The following is a 25,318-nucleotide window of genomic DNA, read 5'->3' as shown; positions in this document are numbered from 1 at the left end:
TTTTTCAAACTTCCACCATTTCCACATTTTTCAACCGATTCAAACCATTCCACCTTCAACACATTCCACTCACCCTGGACATTCAAACTATTATTTCCAAGTTAGAATAAATTCCAGGAATTCCTGGTTTTCCAAACCCTATTTTCACCTTTTTTTTCTGTCGACTACTCCTTCCGCATTTTTCAACCCACTTCAACCGTTCCACCGTCAAAACATTCCTCTTAATCGGGACAAAAAACAAAGTTGTTTTTTGAACTGGAAAACTTCCCCCAATTCCAGGAATTCCGTAATACAATTTCTCAATTCAACATGTTACTACTTCAACATTTCTTGACCAATTTGAAAATGTCAAACACCAAACTCATTACGAAAACTCAAATGTTTTAGCATTTTAAAAGAAATTCCCGCTTTTCCCGAAATTCCCAAGAAGTTCTCATTGAAAAGAAAGGGATATTTTTCAAAGTTGCACAATTTACCACATTTTTCAACCTATTCAAACCATTCCTCCTTCAACACATTCCACTCATCCTGGACATTCAAACTATCATTTTTCAAAGTTCAAATAAATTCCAGGAATTCCCAAAATTCCAAACCCTGTTTTCAATTTTTTTTCTGTCAACTACTCCTCCCACATTTTTCAACCTACTTTAACCGTTCCACCGTCAAAACATTCCTTTTAATCAGGACAAAAAACTAAATTGTTTTTTGAACTGGAAAAATTCCCGGTTTTCCGGAAATTCCAGGAATTTTGTAATACCATTTCTCAGTTAAAAATGTTGCTATTTCAACATTTCTCGACAGATATGAAAAATTCCAAAACGAATCATTCAGAAAATTCAAATTTTTTTGCATTTTCAAAAAAATTCCCGCTTTTCACGAAATTCCCAAATTTCCGGGAAATTCCCTTTGAAATGAATGGGACATTTTTCAAAGTTCTTCACCTCCCACATTTTTCACTTGATTCAAACCATTCCAACTTCAAACTGTTCAGCCTATTCGGGAATCGCGGGCTTTCCCTTGACAAATTCCCAGATTTCCCAGAATTCTAGGTTTTCCGGGACATTTTTCCCATTCAAAACGAATTGGCCATTTTTCAAACTTCCACCATTTCCACATTTTTCAACCGATTCAAACCATTCCACCTTCAACACATTCCACTCACCCTGGACATTCAAACTATTATTTCCAAGTTAGAATAAATTCCAGGAATTCCGAGAGTTCCAAACCCTGTTTTCACATTTTTTTCTGTCGACTACTCCTCCCACATTTTTCAACTTACTTTAACCGCTCCACCGTCAAAACATTCATCTTAATCAGGACAAAAAACTAAATTGTTTTTTGAACTGGAAAAATGCCCGGTTTTCCGGAAATTCCAGGAATTTTGTAATACCATTTCTCAGTTAAAAATTTTACTATTTCAACATTTCTCGACAGATATGAAAAATTCCAAAACGAATCATTCAGAAAATTCAAATTTTTTTGCATTTTCAAAAAAATTCCCGCTTTTCATGAAATTCCCAAATTTCCGGGAAATTCCCTTTGAAATGAATGGGACATTTTTCAAAGTTCTTCACCTCCCACATTTTTCACTTGATTCAAACCATTCCAACTTCAAACTGTTCAGCCTATTCGGGAATCGCGGATTCACGAAATTCCCAAATTTCCATGAAATGGAAATTCCCAGAAATCCAAACCCTCTTTTCACCTTTTTTTCTGTCGACTACTCCTTCCGCATTTTTCAACGCACTTCAACCGTTCCACCATCAAAACATTCCTCTTAATCAGAACAAAAAACAAAGTTGTTTTTTGAACTGGAAAACTTCCCGGTTTTCCCGAAATTCCAGGAATTACGTAATACAATTTCCCAATTCAACATTTTACTACTTCAACATTTCTCCACCAATTTGAAAATGTCAAACACCAAACTCAGTCCGAAAATTCTAATGTTTTAGCATTTAAAAAAAAATTCCAGCTTTTCCCGAAATTCCCATGAAATTCCCATTGAAATAAATGGGACATCTTTCAAAGTTGCGCAATTCCCACATTTTTCAACCTATTCAAACCATTCCAACATCAACACATTCCGCTCATCCTGGACATTCAAACTATCATTTTACCAAGTTAAAAAAATTCCAGGAATTCCTGGTTTTCCAAACCCTATTTTCACCTTTTTTTTCTGTCGACTACTCCTTCCGCATTTTTCAACCTACTTCAACCGTTCCACCGTCAAAACATTCCTCTTAATCGGGACAAAAAACAAAGTTGTTTTTTGAACTGGAAAAATTCCCGGTTTTCCCGCAATTCCAGGAATTCCATAATACAATTTCTCAATTCAACATGTTACTACTTCACATTTATTGACCAATTTGAAAACGTCAAACACCAAACTCATTCCGAAAATTCTAATTTTTTAGCATTTAAAAAAAATTCCAGCTTTTCCCGAAATTCCCATGAAATTCCCATTGAAATAAATGGGACATCTTTCAAAGTTGCACAATTCCCACATTTTTCAATCTATTCAAACCATTCCAACATCAACACATTACGCTCATCCTGGACATTCAAACTATCATTTTACCAAGTTAAAAAAATTCCAGGAATTCCTGGTTTTTCAAACCCTATTTTCACCTTTTTTTCTGTCGACTACTCCTTCCGCATTTTTCAACGCACTTCAACCGTTCCACCGTCAAAACATTCCTCTTAATCAGGACAAAAAACAAAGTTGTTTTTTTGAACTGGAAAAATTCCCGGTTTTCCCGCAATTCCAGGAATTTCATAATACAATTTCTCAATTCAACATGTTACTACTTCACATTTATTGACCAATTTGAAAACTTCAAACACCAAACTCATTCCGAAAATTCTAATGTTTTAGCATTTAAAAAAATTCCATCTTTTCCCGAAATTCCCATGAAATTCCCATTGAAATAAATGGGACATCTTTCAAAGTTGCACAATTCCCACATTTTTCAACCTATTCAAACCATTCTGACATCAACACATTCCGCTCATCCTGGACATTCAAACTATCATTTTACCAAGTTAAAAAAATTCCAGGAATTCCTGGTTTTCCAAACCCTATTTTCACCTTTTTTTTCTGTCGACTACTCCTTCCGCATTTTTCAACCCACTTCAACCGTTCCACCGTCAAAACATTCCTCTTAATCGGGACAAAAAACAAAGTTGTTTTTTGAACTGGAAAACTTCCCCCAATTCCAGGAATTCCGTAATACAATTTCTCAATTCAACATGTTACTACTTCAACATTTCTTGACCAATTTGAAAATGTCAAACACCAAACTCATTACGAAAACTCAAATGTTTTAGCATTTTAAAAGAAATTCCCGCTTTTCCCGAAATTCCCAAGAAGTTCTCATTGAAAAGAAAGGGATATTTTTCAAAGTTGCACAATTTACCACATTTTTCAACCTATTCAAACCATTCCTCCTTCAACACATTCCACTCATCCTGGACATTCAAACTATCATTTTTCAAAGTTCAAATAAATTCCAGGAATTCCCAGAATTCCAAACCCTGTTTTCAATTTTTTTTCTGTCAACTACTCCTCCCACATTTTTCAACCTACTTTAACCGTTCCACCGTCAAAACATTCCTTTTAATCAGGACAAAAAACTAAATTGTTTTTTGAACTGGAAAAATTCCCGGTTTTCCGGAAATTCCAGGAATTTTGTAATACCATTTCTCAGTTAAAAATGTTGCTATTTCAACATTTCTCGACAGATATGAAAAATTCCAAAACGAATCATTCAGAAAATTCAAATTTTTTTGCATTTTCAAAAAAATTCCCGCTTTTCACGAAATTCCCAAATTTCCGGGAAATTCCCTTTGAAATGAATGGGACATTTTTCAAAGTTCTTCACCTCCCACATTTTTCACTTGATTCAAACCATTCCAACTTCAAACTGTTCAGCCTATTCGGGAATCGCGGGCTTTCCCTTGACAAATTCCCAGATTTCCCAGAATTCTAGGTTTTCCGGGACATTTTTCCCATTCAAAACGAATTGGCCATTTTTCAAACTTCCACCATTTCCACATTTTTCAACCGATTCAAACCATTCCACCTTCAACACATTCCACTCACCCTGGACATTCAAACTATTATTTCCAAGTTAGAATAAATTCCAGGAATTCCGAGAGTTCCAAACCCTGTTTTCACATTTTTTTCTGTCGACTACTCCTCCCACATTTTTCAACTTACTTTAACCGCTCCACCGTCAAAACATTTATCTTAATCAGGACAAAAAACTAAATTATTTTTTTAGCTGGAAAAATTCCCCGGTTTTCTGGAAATTCCAGGAATTTTGTAATACCATTTCTCAGTTAAAAATGTTACTATTTCAACATTTCTCGACAGATATGAAAAATTCCAAAACAAATCATTCAGAAAATTCAAATTGTTTTGCATTTTCAAAAAAATTCCCGCTTTTCACGAAATTCCCAAATTTCCATGAAATGGAAATTCCCAGAAATCCAAACCCTCTTTTCACCTTTTTTTCTGTCGACTACTCCTTCCGCATTTTTCAACGCACTTCGACCGTTCCACCATCAAAACATTCCTCTTAATCAGAACAAAAAACAAAGTTGTTTTTTGAACTGGAAAACTTCCCGGTTTTCCCGAAATTCCAGGAATTCCGTAATACAATTTCTCAATTCAACATTTTACTACTTCAACATTTCTCCACCAATTTGAAAATGTCAAACACCAAACTCAGTCCGAAAATTCTAATGTTTTAGCATTTAAAAAAAATTCCAGCTTTTCCCGAAATTCCCATGAAATTCCCATTGAAATAAATGGGACATCTTTCAAAGTTGCACAATTCCCGCATTTTTCAATCTATTCAAACCATTCCAACATCAACACATTCCACTCATCCTGGACATTCAAACTATCATTTTACCAAGTTAAAAAAATTCCAGGAATTCCTGGTTTTCCAAACCCTATTTTCACCTTTTTTTTCTGTCGACTACTCCTTCTGCATTTTTCAACCTACTTCAACCGTTCCACCATCAAAACATTCCTCTTAATCAGGACAAAAAACAAAGTTGTTTTTTGAACTGGAAAACTTCCCGGTTGTCCCGCAATTCCAGGAATTCCGTAATACAATTTCTCAATTCAACATGTTACTACTTCACATTTATTGACCAATTTGAAAACGTCAAACACCAAACTCATTCCGAAAATTCTAATTTTTTAGCATTTAAAAAAAATTCCAGTTTTTCCCGAAATTCCCATGAAATTCCCATTGAAATAAATGGGACATCTTTCAAAGTTGCACAATTCCCACATTTTTCAACCTATTCAAACCATTCCATCATCAACACATTCCGCTCATCCTGGACATTCAAACTATCATTTTACCAAGTTAAAAAAATTCCAGGAATTCCTGGTTTTCCAAACCCTATTTTCACCTTTTTTTCTGTCGACTACTCCTTCCTCATTTTTCAACCTACTTCAACCGTTCCACCGTCAAAACATTCCTCTTAATCAGGACAAAAAACAAAGTTGTTTTTTAAACTGGAAAAATTCCCGGTTTTCCTGCAATTCCAGGAATTTCATAATACAATTTCTCAATTCAACATGTTACTACTTCACATTTATTGACCAATTTGAAAACGTCAAACACCAAACTCATTCCGAAAATTCTAATTTTTTAGCATTTAAAAAAAATTCCAGCTTTTCCCGAAATTCCCATGAAATTCCCATGAAATTCCCATTGAAATAAATGGGACATCTTTCAAAGTTGCACAATTCCCACATTTTTCAACCTATTCAAACCATTCCAACATCAACACATTCCACTCATCCTGGACATTCAAACTATCATTTTACCAAGTTAAAAAAATTCCAGGAATTCCTGGTTTTCCAAACCCTATTTTCACCTTTTTTTTTCTGTCGACTACTCCTTACGCATTTTTCAACCTACTTCAACCGTTCCACCATCAAAACATTCCTCTTAATCAGGACAAAAAACAAAGTTGTTTTTTGAACTGGAAAACTTCCCGGTTGTCCCGCAATTCCAGGAATTCCGTAATACAATTTCTCAATTCAACATGTTACTACTTCACATTTATTGACCAATTTGAAAACGTCAAACACCAAACTCATTCCGAAAATTCTAATTTTTTAGCATTTAAAAAAAATTCCAGCTTTTCCCGAAATTCCCATGAAATTCCCATGAAATTCCCATTGAAATAAATGGGACATCTTTCAAAGTTGCACAATTCCCACATTTTTCAACCTATTCAAACCATTCCAACATCAACACATTCCGCTCATCCTGGACATTCAAACTATCATTTTACCAAGTTAAAAAAAATTCCAGGAATTCCTGGTTTTCCAAACCCTATTTTCACCTTTTTTTCTGTCGACTACTCCTTCCTCATTTTTCAACCTACTTCAACCGTTCCACCGTCAAAACATTCCTCTTAATCAGGACAAAAAACAAAGTTGTTTTTTGAACTGGAAAACTTCCCGGCTGTCCCGCAATTCCAGGAATTCCGTAATACAATTTCTCAATTCAACATGTTACTACTTCACATTTATTGACCAATTTGAAAACGTAAAACACCAAACTCATTCCGAAAATTCTAATGTTTTAGCATTTTTAAAAAATTCCCGCTTTTCCCGAAATTACCATGAAATTCCCATTGAAATAAATGGGACATCTTTCCAAGTTGCACAATTCCCACATTTTTCAACCTATTCAAACCATTCCAACATCAACACATTCTGCTCATCCTGGACATTCAAACTATCATTTTACGAAGTTAAAAAAATTCCAGGAATTCCTGGTTTTCCAAACCCTATTTTCACCTTTTTTTTCTGTCGACTACTCCTTCCACGTTTTTCAACCTACTTCAACCGTTCCACCGTCAAAACATTCCTCTTAATCAGGACAAAAAACAAAGTTGTTTTTTGAACTGGAAAAATTCCCGGTTTTCCCGCAATTCCAGGAATTTCATAATACAATTTCTCAATTCAACATGTTACTACTTCACATTTATTGACCAATTTGAAAACGTCAAACACCAAACTCGTTCCGAAAATTCTAATGTTTTAGCATTTAAAAAAAATTCCAGCTTTTCCCGAAATTCCCATGAAATTCCCATTGAAATAAATGGGACATCTTTCAAAGTTGCACAATTCCCACATTTTTCAACCTATTCAAACCATTCCAACATCAACACATTCCGCTCATCCTGGACATTCAAACTATCATTTTACCAAGTTAAAAAAATTCCAGGAATTCCTGGTTTTCCAAACCCTATTTTCACCTTTTTTTTCTGTCGACTACTCCTTCCGCATTTTTCAACCCACTTCAACCGTTCCACCGTCAAAACATTCCTCTTAATCAGGACAAAAAACAAAGTTGTTTTTTGAACTGGAAAACTTCCAGGAATTCCGTAATACAATTTCTCAATTCAACATGTTACTACTTCAACATTTCTTGACCAATTAGAAAATGTCAAACACCAAACTCATTACGAAAACTCAAATGTTTTAGCATTTTAAAAGAAATTCCCGCTTTTCCCGAAATTCCCAAGTCAAAACATTCCTTTTAATCAGGACAAAAAACTAAATTGTTTTTTAAACTGGAAAAATAACCGGTTTTCCGGAAACTCCAGGAATTTCGTAATACAATTCTCAGTTAAAATTTTTACTATTTCAACATTTCTCGACCGATATGAAAAATTCCAAAACAAATCATTCAGAAAATTCAATTTTTTTTGCATTTTCAAAAAAATTCCCGCCTTTCAGGAAATTTCCAGGAAATTCCCTTTGAAATGAATGGGACATTTTTCAAAGTTCTTCACCTCCCACATTTTTCACTTGATCCAAACCATTCCAACTTCAAACTGTTCAGCCTATTCGGGAATCGCGGGCTTTCCCTTGACTAATTCCAAAAATTCCCAGATTTCCCAAAATTCTAGGTTTTCCGGGACATTTTTCCCATTCAAAACGAATTGGCCATTTTTCAAACTTCCACCATTTCCACATTTTTCAACCGATTAAAACCATTCCACCTTCAACACATTACACTCATCCTGGACATTCAAACTATTATTTCCAAGTTAGAATAAATTCCAGGAATTCCAAGAGTTCCAAACCCTGTTTTCACATTTTTTTCTGTCGACTACTCCTCCTACATTTTTCAACTTACTTTAACCGCTCCACCGTCAAAACATTAATCTTAATCAGGACAAAAAACTAAATTGTTTTTTTAACTGGAAAAATTCTCGGTTTTCCGGAAATTCCAGGAATTTTGTAATACCATTTCTCAGTTAAAAATGTTACTATTTCAACATTTCTCGACAGATATGAAAAATTCCAAAACGAATCATTCAGAAAATTCAAATTTTTTTGCATTTTCAAAAAAATTCCCGCTTTTCACGAAATTCCCTTTGAAATGAATGGGACATTACATGGGACATTTGAAAACGTCAAACACCAAACTCATTCCGAAAATTCTAACGTTTTAGCATTAAAAAAAAATTCCTGCTTTTCCCGAAATTCCCAAGAAAACATAACATTTTTAGCATTTTCATCTGATCTTTTTTTATATATTTCACCTTTTTGTTTTATAGTATAAATGTACATCATTAAAAAGTGTGCATCATTCTTTTCCCACCCAGCAAAGAGAGAGACGTTATTGGCGCCGCTGTCTGCCAAATCCAGCCCCAAGCGCTGTCCCACAGAGAACTACTCCACAGCTTTTGCCCACATGATGCCCAGGGAGGAACACCTGCACCAGAGGTGAGCTGCACCTGAACGTCGGATGGTTGAGGAGCTAAAAAAAAGGTGCGCCATCTGCAGCTTTGACGCGGACCAGAGGCGGCACTCGCTCCACAGCGGCAGCACTCCCCGGAAGAGGCTCCACTTTTCATCCGGAGACGCACACCTGGGGTGCGAGGAGGACACGCCCCCGCCCCATGTGGGCCAGGTGCAGTCCCTGGCTGAAGCGGAGAGACTTTTTGATGAGCTGACGCAGGAGAAACTGCAGGTGAGTCATGGCGGCTAATTTTGGACACGAGCAGGAAGTTACCGGTTCTTTTTTTCCCCCCGCCACACCTCCATCACCCCCAGATTGAGGCAGCTTTGAGTCGCATGCCGGCATCAGGCGCTCGGGTGAGCATGCAGACCAGGTTGGACCAGGTAGGAGACAAGCACAAGAATGTATGAGACCTGGGTGCACCACACCGGCTAGTGACAGCGTGTCCACCAAATACTTGTGTTCTAAAATGATGATGATATTTCATGTTCACACTGAGAAACTTCTTTTTTTTTTTGCAAATAATCATGAACTCAGAATTTAATGGCAGCAACACATTGCAAAAAAGGGCATGTTCACCACTGTGTTACATGGCCTTTCCTTTTAACAACACTCAGTAAAGGTTTGGGAACTGAGGAGACACATTTTTGAAGCTTCTCAGGTGGAATTCTTTCCCATTCTTGCTTGATGTACAGCTTAAGTTGTTCAACAGTCCGGGGGTCTCCCTTGTGCTATTTTAGGCTTCATAATGCGCCACACATTTTCAATGGGAGACAGGTCTGGACTACAGGCAGGCCAGTCTAGTACCCGCACTCTTTTACTATGAAGCCACGTTGATGGAACACGTGGCTTGGCATCGTCTTGCTGAAATAAGCAGGGGCGTCCATGATAACGTTGCTTGGATGGCAACATATGTTGCTCCAAAAGCTGTATGTACCTTTCAGCATTAATGGCGCCTTCACAGATGTGTAAGTTACCCATGTCTTGGGCACTAATACACCCCCATACCATCACACATGCTGGCTTTTACACTTTGCGCCTAGAACAATCCGGATGGTTCTTTTCCTCTTTGGTCCGGAGGACACAACGTCCACAGTTTCCAAAAACAATTTGAAATGTGGACTCGTCAGACCGCAGAACACTTTTCCACTTTGCATCAGTCCATCTTAGATGAGCTCGGGCCCAGCGAAGCGTTTCTGGGTGTTGTTGATAAATGGCTGTGGCTTTGCATAGTAGAGTTTTAACTTGCACTTACAGATGTAGCGACCAACTGTAGTTACTGACAGTGGTTTTCTGAAAATGTTCTTGAGCCCATGTGGTGATATCCTTTACACACTGATGTCGCTTTTTGATGCAGTACAGCCTGAGGGATCGAAGTTCCGTAATATCGCTTACATGCGGTGATTTCTCCAGATTCTCCGAACCGTTTGATGATATTACGGAGCGTAGATGGTGAAATCCCTAAATTCCTTGCAAAAGCTGGTTGAGAAATGTTGTTCTTAAACAATTTGCTCAGGCATTTGTTGACAAAGTGGTGACCCTCGCCCCATCCTTGTTTGTGAATGACTGAGCATTTCATGGAAGCTGCTTTTATAGCCAATCATGGCCCCCACCTGTTCCCAATTAGCCTGTTCATCCTGTGGGATGTTCCAAATAAGTCTTTGACGAGCATTCCTCAACCTTCTCTGTCTTTTTTGCCACTGGTGCCAGCTTTTTTGAAACATGTTGCAGGCATCAAATTCCAAATGAGCTAATATTTGCAAAAAAATAACAGTTTTCCAGTTCGAACTTTAATATCTTGTCTTTGCAGTCTATTCAATTGAATATAAGTTGAAAAGGATTTGTTGTTATCTTTTTATTTACCATTTACACAATGTGACAACTTCACTGCTTTTGGGGTTTGTGTTTACCATTTACCAAATAATACTTTGCAAGAATCAGTTTGAATCTGAATGGAATCGTCACCACAACAAACTGACGGAATCTGGAGATGCTTAAAGTTTCCTACCTCTACATAACAAAGACCAACTTTCTGTTTAATCAACTAGCTTATCCGTGTCCTCATTTGTCAGCGCCCTGCCGACACGCACACGCACTGTCACTAGCCGTGTGGTGCACCCATTTTGAAATCACAAAACGCATTAACTTTACCCGCCAGGTCGCTACAATGATGAAAAACACAAAATGATCATCGGCGTGCGAAAAGGAGGGGGATGAGGGGTAGTGTCGACAATGTTATCGGCACAGTTTGGTCTATTGGTTAGTTAGCATTGTAGCTTAAAACGTTGTGGGCGGATTTTAATGAAACTTTCTGGAAATGTCAGAAATGGGACGAGGAACAAGTGACTCGATTCTGGAGATGATCTGGATTCTTTCTACCATGTTACCTTATGTTTATGTTAGGCTGAACTTTTTGTGTGTGTGTATATGCCACTGGTAGTTAGTTAGTTAGCAACATAGCTCAAAAAGTTGTTGGCAGATTTGGATGAAACTTTCAGGAAATGTCCGAAATCGGATAAAGACCAAGTAATTGAATTTTGGGTGTGATCTGGATACTTTCTACCACCTTACCTTATGTTTATGTTAGGCTGAACTTTTCTGTGTGTGTATATGCCACTGGTAGTTGGTTAGTTAGCAACATAGCTCAAAAAGTTGTTGGTGGATTTTGATGAAATTTTCAGGAAATGTCCAAACTCAGATAAAGACCAAGTTATTACATTTTCAGGGTGATCTGGATACTTTCTACCATGTTACCTTATGTTTATGTTAGGCTGAACTTTTATGTGTGTGTGTATATGCCACTGGTAGTTGGTTAGTTAGCAACATAGCTCAAAAAGTTGTTGGCATATTTTGATGAAACTTTCGGGAAATGTCCGAAATCGGATAAAGACCAAGTTATTGAATTTTGGCTGTGATCTAGTTACCTTCTACCACCTTACCTTATGTTTATGTTAGGCTAAACTTTTCTGTGTGTGTATATATGCCACTGGTAGTTAGTTAGTTAGCAACATAGCTCAAAAACTTGTTGGGGGGTTTTGATGAAACTTTCAAGAAATATCTGAAATCGGATAAAAACCAAGTTATTGAATTTTGGGTGTGATCTAGATACCTTCTACCACCTTACCTTATGTTTATGTTAGGCTGAACTTTTCTGCGTGTGTGTGTACAGGCCACTGGTAGTTGGTTAGTTAGCAACATAGCTCAAAAAGTTGTTTGCCAATTTTGATGAAACTTTCAGGAAATGTCCGAAATCGGACAAAGACCAAGTTATTGAATTTTGGGGGTGATCTGGATACCTTCTACCTCCATACTGTATGTTTTTGTTACAAGGCTGAACTTTTCTGTGTGTGTGTATGTGCCACTGGTAGTTGGTTAGTTAGCAACATAGCTCAAAAACTTGTTGGCGGATTTTAATGAAACTTTCAAGAAATGTCCGAAATCGGATAAAGACCAAGTTATTGAATTTTGGGTGTGATCTAGATACTTTCTACCACCTTACCTTATGTTTATGTTAAGCTGAACTTTTCTGTGTGTGTGTATATGCCACTGGTAGTTGGTTAGTTAGCAACATAGCTCAAAAAGTTGTTGGCGGATTTTGATGAAACTTTCAGGAAATGTCCAAATTTGGATAAAGACCAAGTGATTACATTTTGTGGGTGATCTAGATACTTTCTACCATGTTACCTTATGTTTATGTCAGGCTGAACTTTTCTGTGGGTGTATATGCCACTGGTAGTTGGTTAGTTAGCAACATAGCTCAAAAAGATGTTTGCGGATTTTGATGACATTTTCAGGAAATGTCCGAAATTGGATAAAGACCAAGTGATTGAATTTTGGGGGTGATTGGGATCTAGATTCAGGATATTTTTGCTATCGGGAGATAAGGCCTGGCAGAGGTCTGCTCTCCTAGTTGTCTTTGTAAAGATGTCATTTTGAATGTGGTGTTTGTGCTCCTCTCAGGTGGCCTTAGAGGAGCGCCTGGAGAGGCTGAACGGGGACCTGGGCTCCATCCGCATGACCCTGAAAAGATTCCACGTCCTGCGCTCCTCCGCCAACACATAGCAATGTCTGTCTTTGCCACTAGGAGGCTTGGATCATCATCTCCTACTTTAGATACACCTATTTGACTCGGGGAAACTTTTTGATACATCTTTTGGAGTATATATTTTTGACTACGACACAAATTTGTAGATTCATTGCCTTTTTATCAAGAAAAAAAAAAGTTTTCAGCCAGCAGGGTAACTTTACACCGCCTCTTTTTCTTTTCTTTTTTTTTTACTTTTCATCCTTTTCTTCTTGTTTACGTTCATTTTAAGGCCAAATGACTTTAAGGAACCTATTGATTTTGACATGTTTATTTGTTCACTTGACATTCCATCTTTCTTTTTTGCGATAGGAAATGTTTATATATTTTTTTGGCGGATGGACTGGAGCCTCCCTGAAGAAGAAGAAGAAGCCAGCACACACATTTTGTCCATTGGACCTATAAATATGATGTTATGACTTGCACAATAAATACAGCTTGTTTTGTATTACTACTGACTGAGTCTATCTGTGTGTGTTTCTGTATGTTGTTTGGCGGTTGGTTGTTGCACTTCTCTGCACCTGTGTAGCGATCGCACACTGTCAGGTTCAAACACTGATGACATCTATTAATCAAGACAAGAAGCAAGGAATCAATCAGAGACAGAGTTCAATTTAGCTCATGAGGAGAACGCATGGATCTGACCACTTAGTCACAGTCTCGCCCTACGCTCTAAGGTTCAGCTCTTGCGTCCCTCTATTTATTCAGGAGTTCCACAGTCAACAACACTAAGGCCGCCTCTAAAAGGAGTGGTCACATGTATTATGCAAAGCAGGTCCAGGACGCACAATACGTGACAGAATGTGCTGGGGGCCTTGTGATTTCGACTTATCCCCGCTTTGTCTGCGTGTTGGCATCTTATCTTCGTTGAGGTCCTTGAAGTCTCTGCTTCGTCTGCGTGCTGTCATCTTATCTTCGTTGTGGTCCTTGAAGTCCTTGGCTGTTAGCGGGCTAAAACAAAAATAACATCTCCTCAGACAAGAAGTATTTGTCCTTGCACAGACTAGAAAAGTCCAACTTGAGCACAATAGCTAAATAACTAAAGCAACAGACTTTAAGCATACTAAAGTTAGTGTGATAATATATACATAATTATTCTAACACACACTTGTCGGTATTTGTCAGGCAGCCCTGCTCAGCGGTGTTGCCTTAAATTAAAGTCCAGTAATAATGGTGTAGGTTGTGAGTTCAAACCCCGGCCGAGTCATACCAAAGACTATAAAAATGGGAGCCATTAACTCCCTGCTTGGCACTCAGCATCAAGGCTTGGAATTGGGGGTTAAATCACCAAAAATGATTCCCGGGCGTGGCCACCGCTGCTGCCCACTGCTCCCCTCACCTCCCAGGGGGCGATCAAGGGTGATGGGTCAAATGCAGAGAATAATTTCACCACACCTAGTGTGTGTGTGACAATCATTGGTACTTGGAGACTCGGGGGACGGCATGGTGCGGTTGGGAGAGTGGCCGTGTCGGCAACTTGAGGGTTCCTGGTTCAATCCCCGCCTTCTACCATCCTAGTCACGTCCGTTGTGTCCTTGAGCAAGACACTTCAGCCTTGCTCCTGATGGGTGCTGGTTAGCTGCCTTGCATGCCAGCTCCCGCCATCAGTGTGTGAATGTGTGTGTGAATGGGTGAATGTGGAAATACTGTCAAAGCGCTTTGAGTACCTTAAAGGTAGAAAAGCGCTATACAAGTATAAACCATACTTTAACTTAACATTGTGGACGGCGTCTTAGCTCCACAGTAAGTCTTTGCTGTCGTCCAGCATTCTGTTTTTGTTTACTTTGTGGCCAGTTCAGTTTTAGTTTCGTTCTGCATAGCCTCCCCTAAGCTTCAATGCCTTTTCTTAGGGGCACTCACCTTTTTAAAATGTTGGGTTTAAGCATTAGACCCAAAATTTTAAAAAGGTGGACTGAACTGGCCACAAAGTAAACAGAAACAGAATGCTGGACGACAGCAAAGACTTACTGTGGAGCTAAGACGCCGTCCACAATGTTAAGTTAAAAGTTAAAGTATGGGTTATACTTGTATAGCGCGTTTCTACCTTGAAGTATAACCCATACTTTAACTTTAACTTTTAACTTAACATTGTGGACAGCGTCTTAGCTCCACAGTAAGTCTTTGCTGTCGTCCAGCATTCTGTTTTTGTTTACTTTGTGGCCAGTTCAGTTTTAGTTTGGTTCTGCATAGCCTCCCCTAAGCTTCAATGCCTTTTCTTAGGGGCACTCACCTTTTTAAAATGTTGGGTTTAAGCATTAGACCCAAAGTTTTAAAAAGGTGGACTGAACTGGCCACAAAGTAAACAAAAACAGAATGCTGGACGACAGCAAAGATTTACTGTGGAGCTAAGACGCCGTCCACAATGTTAAGTTAAAAGTTAAAGTATGGGTTATACTTGTATAGCGCGTTTCTACCTTGAAGTATAACCCATACTTTAACTTTAACTTTTAACTTGACATTGTGGACGGCGTCTTAGCTCCACAGTAAGTTTTTGCTGTCGTCCAGCATTCTGTTTTTGTTTACTTTGCGGCCAGTTCAGTTTTAGTTTGGTTCTGCATAGCCTCCCCTAAGCTTCAATGCCTTTTCTTAGGGGCACTCACCTTTTTAAAATGTTGGGTTTAAGCATTAGACCCAAAATTTTAAAAAGGTGGACTGAACTGGCCACAAAGTAAACAAAAACAGAATGCTGGACGACAGCAAAGACTTACTGTGGAGCTAAGACGCCGTCCACAATGTTAAGTTAAAAGTTAAAATATGGGTTATACTTGTATAGCGCGTTTCTACCTTGAAGTATAACCCATACTTTAACTTTAACTTTTAACTTGACATTGTGGACGGCGTCTTAGCTCCACAGTAAGTCTTTGCTGTCATCCAGCATTCTGTTTTTGTTTACTTTGTGGCCAGTTCAGTTTTAGTTTCGTTCTGCATAGCCTCCCCTAAGCTTCAATGCCTTTTCTTAGGGGCACTCACCTTTTTAAAATGTTGGGTTTAATCATTAGACCCAAAATTTTAAAAAGGTGGACTGAACTGGCCACAAAGTAAACAGAAACAGAATGCTGGACGACAGCAAAGACTTACTGTGGAGCTAAGACGCCGTCCACAATGTTAAGTTAAAAGTTATTTAAGTATGGGTTATACTTGTATAGCGCTTTTCTACCTTGAAGTATAACCCATACTTTAACTTTAACTTTTAACTTGACATTGTGGACGGCGTCTTAGCTCCACAGTAAGTTTTTGCTGTCGTCCAGCATTCTGTTTTTGTTTACTTTGTGGCCAGTTCAGTTTTAGTTTCGTTCTGCATAGCCTCCCCTAAGCTTCAATGCCTTTTCTTAGGGGCACTCACCTTTTTAAAATGTTGGGTTTAAGCATTAGACCCAAAGTTTTAAAAAGGTGGACTGAACTGGCCACAAAGTAAACAGAAACAGAATGCTGGACGACAGCAAAGACTTACTGTGGAGCTAAGACGCCGTCCACAATGTTAAGTTAAAAGTTATTTAAGTATGGGTTATACTTGTATAGCGCTTTTCTACCTTGAAGTATAACCCATACTTTAACTTTAACTTTTAACTTGACATTGTGGACGGCGTCTTAGCTCCACAGTAAGTTTTTGCTGTCGTCCAGCATTCTGTTTTTGTTTACTTTGTGGCCAGTTCAGTTTTAGTTTCGTTCTGCATAGCCTCCCCTAAGCTTCAATGCCTTTTCTTAGGGGCACTCACCTTTTTAAAATGTTGGGTTTAAGCATTAGACCCAAAGTTTTAAAAAGGTGGACTGAACTGGCCACAAAGTAAACAGAAACAGAATGCTGGACGACAGCAAAGACTTACTGTGGAGCTAAGACGCCATCCACAATGTTAAGTTAAAAGTTAAAGTATGGGTTATACTTGTATAGCGCGTTTCTACCTTGAAGTATAACCCATACTTTACCTTTAACTTTTAACTTGACATTGTGGACGGCGTCTTAGCTCCACAGTAAGTCTTTGCTGTCGTCCAGCATTCTTTTTTTGTTTACTTTGTGGCCAGTTCAGTTTTAGTTTGGTTCTGCATAGCCTCCCCTAAGCTTCAATGCATTTTCTTAGGGGCACTCACCTTTTTAAAATGTTGGGTTTAAGCATTAGACCCAAAATTTTTAAAAGGTGGATGAACTGGCCACAAAGTAAACAAAAACAGAATGCTGGACGACAGCAAAGACTTACTGTGGAGCTAAGACGCCGTCCACAATGTTAAGTTAAAAGTTATTAAAGTATGGGTTATACTTGTATAGCGCTTTTCTACCTTTAAGTATAACCCATACTTTAACTTTAACTTTTAACTTGACATTGTGGACAGCGTCTTAGCTCCACAGTAAGTCTTTGCTGTCGTCCAGCATTCTGTTTTTGTTTACTTTGTGGCCAGTTCAGTTTTAGTTTCGTTCTGCATAGCCTCCCCTAAGCTTCAATGCCTTTTCTTAGGGGCACTCACCTTTTTAAAATGTTGGGTCTAATGCTTAAACCTAAAATACTAAAAAGGTGAGTGCCCCTAAGAAAAGGCACTGAAGCTTATGGGAGGCTATGCAGAACGAAACTAAAACTGAAATTTGTCCTCTGCATTTGACCCAACCCCTTGTTCACCCCCTGGGAGGTGAGGGGAGCAGCGAGCAGCAGCGGTGGCCGCGCCCGGGAATAATTTTTGGTGATTTAACCCACAATTCCAACGCTTGATGCTGAGCGTCAAGCAGGGAGGTAATGGCTCCCATTTTTACAGTCTTTGGTATGACTTGCAGAACGAAGCTAAAACTGAACTGGCTACAAAGTAAACAAAAACAGAATGCTGGACGACAGCAAAGACTTCCTGTGGAGCAAAGACACCAAATTAGACACCATTTTACCTTCGCACTGCCTCCCACTGTTCCCAACATCTACAAAGCAATTAGCGGCTGCCACCTACTGATATGGAAGAGTATTACACGGTTACAACACTCAACAACAACACTATAATTACTGGTTTGCAAAAAAATATTTTTAACCCAAATAGGTAAAATGAGATCATCTCCCACGGCACACCAGACTGTATCTCATAGTGGTTGAAAAACACTGCTCTATTTTTCCATCCATCCATTTCCTACCGCTTGTCCCTTTTGGGGTCGCGGGGAGCCTATCTCAGCTGCATTCGGGCGGAAGGCGGGGTACACCCTGGACAAGTCGCCACCTCATCGCAGTGCTCTATTTTTTTTATATCTCCAGTTAATAATCCAGCAGTTTCCCCTCCTTGCAGTACCGCCTTTTAGCCACTGAGTGTCGCCATTTCCCCTTCATCTTTTTCTTCTGCCTCCGCCAACCCGAGCCGTGAGAAGAGCACCGACACACCGGAACCGGGCGATGGCGAGACAAGAGCCGCATTAGAGGAGGAGGACCCGCCGCCAGGGTGTGTGTGAGGCCAGAGCGACCCCGGACGTCCGACCTCCGACCTCCGAGCTCCTCCGCCGCCTGGCCGCCTCGGCACACACCGACGTGCGGGGTGTGGGGCAGCGATGCGGCTTGGACGCTGCGACCTCGCCCAGCCGAAGCCCAACCGGGACCGGTAAACGGTGGACAGTATCAGGTGAGTCCCTCCCCCAAACCCTCCGTGGGAAATATTGCCACGTTAGTAATGAAAATGACGTCAAACGGGCTTAACGAGGCGGCATTTGGGCGGATGTTACAGGGCCGGTCCTAGCGAAGTCGACGCCCTGGGGGACTTTTGACCGTGCCACCCCTAAAAAACAACAATTAGTCTGCTGTTGGTTTGATAATTGTGACTTTAATAGTCCAATCAACAAAATAGAACCATGACAATTATTTACATGAAACAATGTGAGGGTTATCAAGCATGCTTGGCAACATATTACACTCCTTCAGTAACCGCAGCCTTGTTTGTTAGCTAGCCGATGCGATACAGAGTAAAATTCAGGCTGGTATCGGCGATACCGATCCGATACTTTGCACAAATATTTCTGATGTTAAAGTCACACACACACGAGGTGTGGCAAAATGATTCTCTGCATTTGACCCATCACCCTTATCACCCCCTGGGAGGTGAGGGGAGCAGTGAGCAGCAGCGATGGCCAAGCAGAGAGGTAATGGGTCCCATTTTTATAGTCTTTGGTATTGACTCGCAGAACGAAACTAAAACTGAACTGGCTACAAAGTAAACAAAAACAGAATGCTGGACGACAGCAAAGACTTACTGTGGAGCAAAGACGCTGTCCACAATGTTAAGGTAAAGTATGGGTTATACTTGTATAGCGCTTTTCTACCGTTAAGGTACTCAAAGCGCTTTGACACTATTTCCACATTCACCCATTCACACACACATTCACACACTGATGGCGGCAGCTGGCATGTAAGGCAGCTAATCAGGACCCATCAGGAGCAAGGGTGAAGTGTCTTGCTCAAGGACACAACGGACAAATGATACGTACACTTTTTTTGTTGTTGTCAAATTAGAACATATTTTCCCCTTGTAAATTTACGCCGTTTATTTTACTAAAATTAGAAATGTATTTTCGTCAAATTTATAAAAAAATATCTCGTGATTTTATGCGTTTGTTCTAGTAAAATTATAACTTTTTTAATAGTAAAATTAGGAATTATTCTTTTCAAATGGACTTGTTTCCTTGTAATATTATGTTTTTATTCTATTAAAATGAAGATTTTTGTTTGTAGTAATATTATGACTTTATTGTAGTAAAATTATAAATGTATTTTTATCAAATTAGGGAATGTTTTCCCTTGTAAATTTACGCCTTTTATTTTACTAAAATTATAAATGTATTTTTGTCAAATTTGTACATTTTTTTCTTGTAATTTTATGCGTTTATTCTAGTAAAATTATAATTTTTAAAATAGTAAAATTAGGAATTATTCTTTTCAAATGGACTTGTTTCCTTGTAATATTATGTTTTTATTCTATTAAAATAAAGATTTTTGCTTGTAGTAATATTATGACTTTATTGTAGTAAAATTATAAATGTATTTTTTTCAAATTAGGGAATGTTTTCCCTTGTAAATTTATACTTTTTATTTTACTGAAATTATAAATGTATTTTTGTCAAATTTTCCTGTAACTTTATGCGTTTGTTCTAGTAAAATTATAACTTTTTTAATAGTAAAATGAGGACTTATTATTTTCAAATGGACTTGTTTCCTTGTAATATTATGATTTTATTGTATTAAAATGAAGATTTTTGTTTGTAGTAATATTATGACTTTATTGGAGTAAAATTATAAATGTATTCTCGTCAAATTAGGAAATTTTTTCCTCTTGTAAATTTATGTATTTTATTTGACTAACATTATAAGTTTATTCTTGTCAAATTTAGACATATTTCTTTGTAATATTATACCTTTATTATCGTCAAATTTAGTTTTTTTCCCCAGTAATAATATTACTTTATTGTAGTAGAATTATATACAAAAGATATGATATTATGGTAATACAAGGACTTTATTCTTTTCAAATTGATTTTATTCCTTGTAATAATTTGTCTTTGTTCTATTAAAATGATGATTTTGGTTTGGCATAATATTATGACTTTATTGTAGTAAAATTATAAAAGTATTCTTGTCAAATTAGAACATATTTTCCCCTTGTAAATTTATGTCTTTTATTTGAGTAAAATTATAAGTTTATTCTTGTCAAATTTGGACATTTTTCCTTGTAATATTTTGTCTTTATTATCGTAAAAATAAGTTTTATGTTTGTACTAATATTATTACTTTATTTTAGTAAAATTTGTATTTTATTCTTGTCAAATTTGGACATCTATTCTTTGTAATATCATGCGTTAATTTTTTTAAAAACAGTATTTTTTTTCTAGTAAATTTTTTTATTGTAGTCAAATTATAAATGTATTTTTGTCAAATTTAGACATTTTCTTCCTGTAATTTTATGCTTTTATTCTAATCAAATTATGATTTTTTTAATAGTAAAATTAGGATTTATTATTTTCAAATGGACTTGTTTCCTTGTAATAAAAGGCTTTTATTCTATTAAAATTCTGATTTTTGTTTGTAGTAATATTATGACTTTATTGGAGTGAAATTATAAATGTATTCTTGTCAAATTAGGAAATTTTCCCTCGTAATATTATACCTTTATTATCGTAAAATTTAGTTTTTTCCCCCAGTAATAATATGACTTTATTGTAGTAGAATTATATACGAAATATGTGATATTATGGTAATATAAGGACTTTATTCTTTTCAAATGGACTTTATTCCTTGTAATAATATGCCTTTGGTCTAATGAAATGAATATTTTTGTTTGTAGTAATATTATGACTTTATTGGAGTGAAATTATAAATGTATTCTTGTCAAATTAGGAAATGCTTTCCCTTGTAATTGTATGGCTTTTATTCTACAAAAATAATAAGTTTATTCTTTATTTTTTTGTATTTTAATGCCTTTTCTAGTAATATAAAGACTTTCTTGTAGTACAATTTTAAATGCATTCTTGTCAAATGTGGACATATTTCTTACTGTAATATTATGCCTCTATTCTAGTCAAATAAAATCTAAATTCCAGTAACATAATGACTTTATTGTAGTAAAAATTCTAAATGTATTCTGCTCAAATTAGGAATTGTTTTCCTTTTCTAAGGTTTTTTTTTCTTGTAATATTAGGCCTTTATTCTAAAATTACGATTTTTGTTTGTCGTAATATTTTGACTTTATTGTAGTAACATTATACGTTTATTCCTGCTAAATTAAGACATATTTCTCCCTTTATCATTTTATGACTTTTATTCGACTAAAATTGTAAGTTTAATCTCGTCAAATTCAGACATTTTATTTTAGCATTTTAGGACCTTTTATTTCAGCAAAATAAATTTTTTTGTTAGTAATATTAGGACTTTGTTGTAGTAAAATGATCCGGGAAGCATGAATCTATTTGAGGGGATGTTGATGGTGGATAATGGCGGCCTGCGAGAGAGGAACATAATATAATGTCAATATTGACAATATTGTCAATATTGGTTTTGCTAGCATGTCGCTAGCCTCTCTCATGCTAATTCCCGGTTTGAAGCTCCACCATCAACATGATTATTTACATTTTTGATAACAATGATGTGCTTCTGCTGCTCGCTTGGCCGTTGGATTCTGCAGAGAAGGAAGATGGAGCCTGGCAGGATGTGATTATCGGGTGGAATGATTCGCTTTGCGCTAATGAATGTTGTTAGGAAATAGCCAAAGGAGAAAGAGTGAGTCATAGTATTGATCGCTGCCGCACACACACACACATTCTTGTATTTTTCACCTTCTTGAGACCTCCTACCTCTTTAGGACCAGCCTTTCTTGATATATACAGATTAGTATTTACAACATAAATAATATATACATACTGTGCTAATAAAACAAAGGTAAGCTTTTATTTTATTTAATTTAATTTTTTACATTTTTTGTTTGTAATTGGTTTTTAATCTTCATTATTTACTTCAAGTTATTACAGTATGTCTCTAAATACATCCATCAATCCATTTTCTACCACTTGTCCCTTTCGGGGTCATTTATTATTATTATTTTTTTAAATTAATTGTGGTCAAAAGGGGCGCATTTCAATTTCTTACACACACTTGTTATTTCATATGTCGGCCAGAGGGGGAGCACTTCAAATGTTTACAAACACACTTGTTATTTCATATGTCGGCCAGAGGGGGAGCACTTCAAACGTTTACACACACTTGTTATTTCATATGTCGGCCAGAGGGGGAGCACTTCAAACGTTTACACAAACTTGTTATTTCATATGTCGGCCAGAGGGGGAGCACTTCAAATGTTTACACACACTTGTTATTTCATATGTCGGCCAGAGGGGGAGCACTTCAAATGTTTACACACACACTTGTTATTTCATATGTCGGCCAGAGGGGGAGCACTTCAAATGTTTACACCCACTTGTTATTTCATATGTCGACCAGAGGGGGAGCACTTCAAACGTTTACACACACTTGTTATTTCATATGTCGGCCAGAGGGGGAGCACTTCAAATGTTTACACACACTTGTTATTTCATATGTCGGCCAGAGGGGGAGCACTTCAAATGTTTACAAACACACTTGTTATTTCATATGTCGGCCAGAGGGGGAGCACTTCAAATGTTTACACACACTTGTTATTTCATATGTCGGCCAGAGGGGGAGCACTTCAAACGTTTACACACACACTTGTTATTTCATATGTCGGCCAGAGGGGGAGCACTTCAAACGATTACACCCACTTGTTATTTCATATGTCGACCAGAGGGGGGAGCACTTCAAACGTTTACACCCACTTGTTATTTCATATGTCGACCAGAGGGAGGAGCACTTCAAATGTTTACACCCACTTGTTATTTCATATGTCGGCCAGAGGGGGAGCACTTCAAATGTTTACACCCACTTGTTATTTCATATGTCGACCAGAGGGGGAGCACTTCAAACGTTTACACACACTTGTTATTTCATATGTCGGCCAGAGGGGGAGCACTTCAAATGTTTACACACACTTGTTATTTCATATGTCGGCCAGAGGGGAGCACTTCAAATGTTTACAAACACACTTGTTATTTCATATGTCGGCCAGAGGGGGAGCACTTCAAATGTTTACACACACTTGTTATTTCATATGTCGGCCAGAGGGGGAGCACTTCAAACGTTTACACACACACTTGTTATTTCATATGTCGGCCAGAGGGGGAGCACTTCAAACGATTACACCCACTTGTTATTTCATATGTCGACCAGAGGGGGGAGCACTTCAAACGTTTACACCCACTTGTTATTTCATATGTCGACCAGAGGGAGGAGCACTTCAAATGTTTACACCCACTTGTTATTTCATATGTCGGCCAGAGGGGGAGCACTTCAAATGTTTACACACACTTGTTATTTCATATGTCGACCAGAGGGGGGAGCACTTCAAATGTTTACACCCACTTGTTATTTCATATGTCGGCCAGAGGGGGAGCCCTTCAAATGTTTACACACACTTGTTATTTCATATGTCGACCAGAGGGGGAGCACTTCAAACGTTTACAGACACTTGTTATTTCATAATTGGCCAGAGGGGGAGCACTTCATATTTTTACACCCACTTGTTATTTCATATGTTGACCAGAGGAGGGAGCACTTTTAAAAGCGACACACAGTCAATTTGAAAAACCCCTCCTTTTTTGGGACCACACTCATTCTGATAGATGTCACCACCAGGGGGTGCAAATGAGACATTCTCTATTTATTGTTTTCTGTAACGTGCTTAAGGCCGACGACAAAGGAGTCAGGGACCACAGATGGCCCCTGTGCCGCACTTTGGGCACCCCAGCTGCAGAAGCTAAGTGTTAATGTCCACTCTAGTCTTAGTAGCGTCGTGTATTTCTTCATCCTATGCTCACATGTGGCTTGTCTTACGTCACCACCGGAAGTGGTAAAAATCACCTGGCGGGTGTTTCCGGGGATGAATAGGGAAGTTCTTCTTTGATCATATATTGCTGCCTTTGCACCTGTCGATGTTTACTTTTGTATGCACATTAAATCTACAAAAAAAATCCAGACTTTGGAGCAATGTTCACGGACTCTAGTATTTGGCTGTCTATTAGATGCAATGTTATTGGGACTATGATTTATGTCATCACTTCTTCACACCTCCTCATATGGAAGATACTTTTCCTTCATGATGTCTAGAGAAGGGCAGAAATACAAGTACACACACACACACACACACCAATAACGTAGCGAAGGTGGCTGAGGGGGCGGGGCTTGTCACGTGGCGCGGCGTCATGGCGGGCTATATTTAGCTACGCAAAGGCAGGGATGCCGTGAGACGCAAACAGAGCAGCCATGTGTTGTCTGACGCCGACCCACAATGCACCGCCTTTATTCTAGTAAAGTCATGTTTTTTTTGTCGTAATACTTAGACTTTTTTTTGCCGTAAATTAAAAATACATTCTTGTCAATTTAGGACGTTTTCCCAATCGTGTTATGCCTTTTATTACATGTGAGTTGGGAAATTGTGTTAGATGTAAACATAAACGGAATACAATGATTTGCAAATCCTTTTCAAGCCATATTCAGTTGAATGTGCTACAAAGACGACATATTTGATGTTCAAACTCATAAACATAATCGTTAACTTTAGAATTTGATGGCAGCAACACGTGACAAAGAAGTTGGGAAAGGTGGCAATAAATACTGATAAAGTTGAGGAATGCTCATCAAACTCTTATTTGGAACATCCCAGGCAAATTGGGAACAGGTGGGTGCCATGATTGGGTATAAAAGTAGATTCCATGAAATGCTCAGTCATTCACAAACAAGGATGGGGCGAGGGTCACCACTTTGTCAACAAAAGCCTGAGCAAATTGTTGAACAGTTTAAGAACAACCTTTCTCAAGCAGCTATTGCAAGGAATTTAGGGATTTCACCATCTACGCTCCGTAATATCATCAAAG

The 25,318-nt window shown here is 37.9% G+C and overlaps 1 protein-coding gene and 1 pseudogene across 4 annotated transcripts in view; both read left to right on the top strand.

Annotated features, from left to right (window-relative positions):
- The window catches only part of LOC133656339 (M-phase phosphoprotein 9), a 65,848-nt gene extending 52,514 nt beyond the window's left edge, over positions 1-13,334 (top strand). For all 4 annotated transcript variants that reach the window (XM_062057386.1, XM_062057385.1, XM_062057383.1 and 1 more), the window contains exons 20-23: positions 8,656-8,776; positions 8,837-9,023; positions 9,107-9,175; positions 12,753-13,334. In XM_062057386.1, coding sequence (XP_061913370.1) covers positions 8,656-8,776; positions 8,837-9,023; positions 9,107-9,175; positions 12,753-12,854 — 479 coding nt within the window. In that variant the 3' untranslated portion in view covers positions 12,855-13,334. The remainder of the gene's footprint in view (positions 1-8,655; positions 8,777-8,836; positions 9,024-9,106; positions 9,176-12,752) is intronic.
- A 4,870-nt stretch (positions 13,335-18,204) lies between these two features.
- LOC133656335 (membrane-associated phosphatidylinositol transfer protein 2-like) overlaps positions 18,205-25,318 on the top strand; it is a 98,630-nt pseudogene continuing 91,516 nt past the window's right edge.

This window comes from Entelurus aequoreus, linkage group LG08 (genome assembly GCF_033978785.1).
Source record: "Entelurus aequoreus isolate RoL-2023_Sb linkage group LG08, RoL_Eaeq_v1.1, whole genome shotgun sequence".
Classification (NCBI taxonomy): domain Eukaryota; kingdom Metazoa; phylum Chordata; class Actinopteri; order Syngnathiformes; family Syngnathidae; genus Entelurus; species Entelurus aequoreus.
The sequence above is the reverse complement of the archived record's forward strand: the minus strand, read 5'-3'. Positions and strand labels throughout refer to the sequence as shown.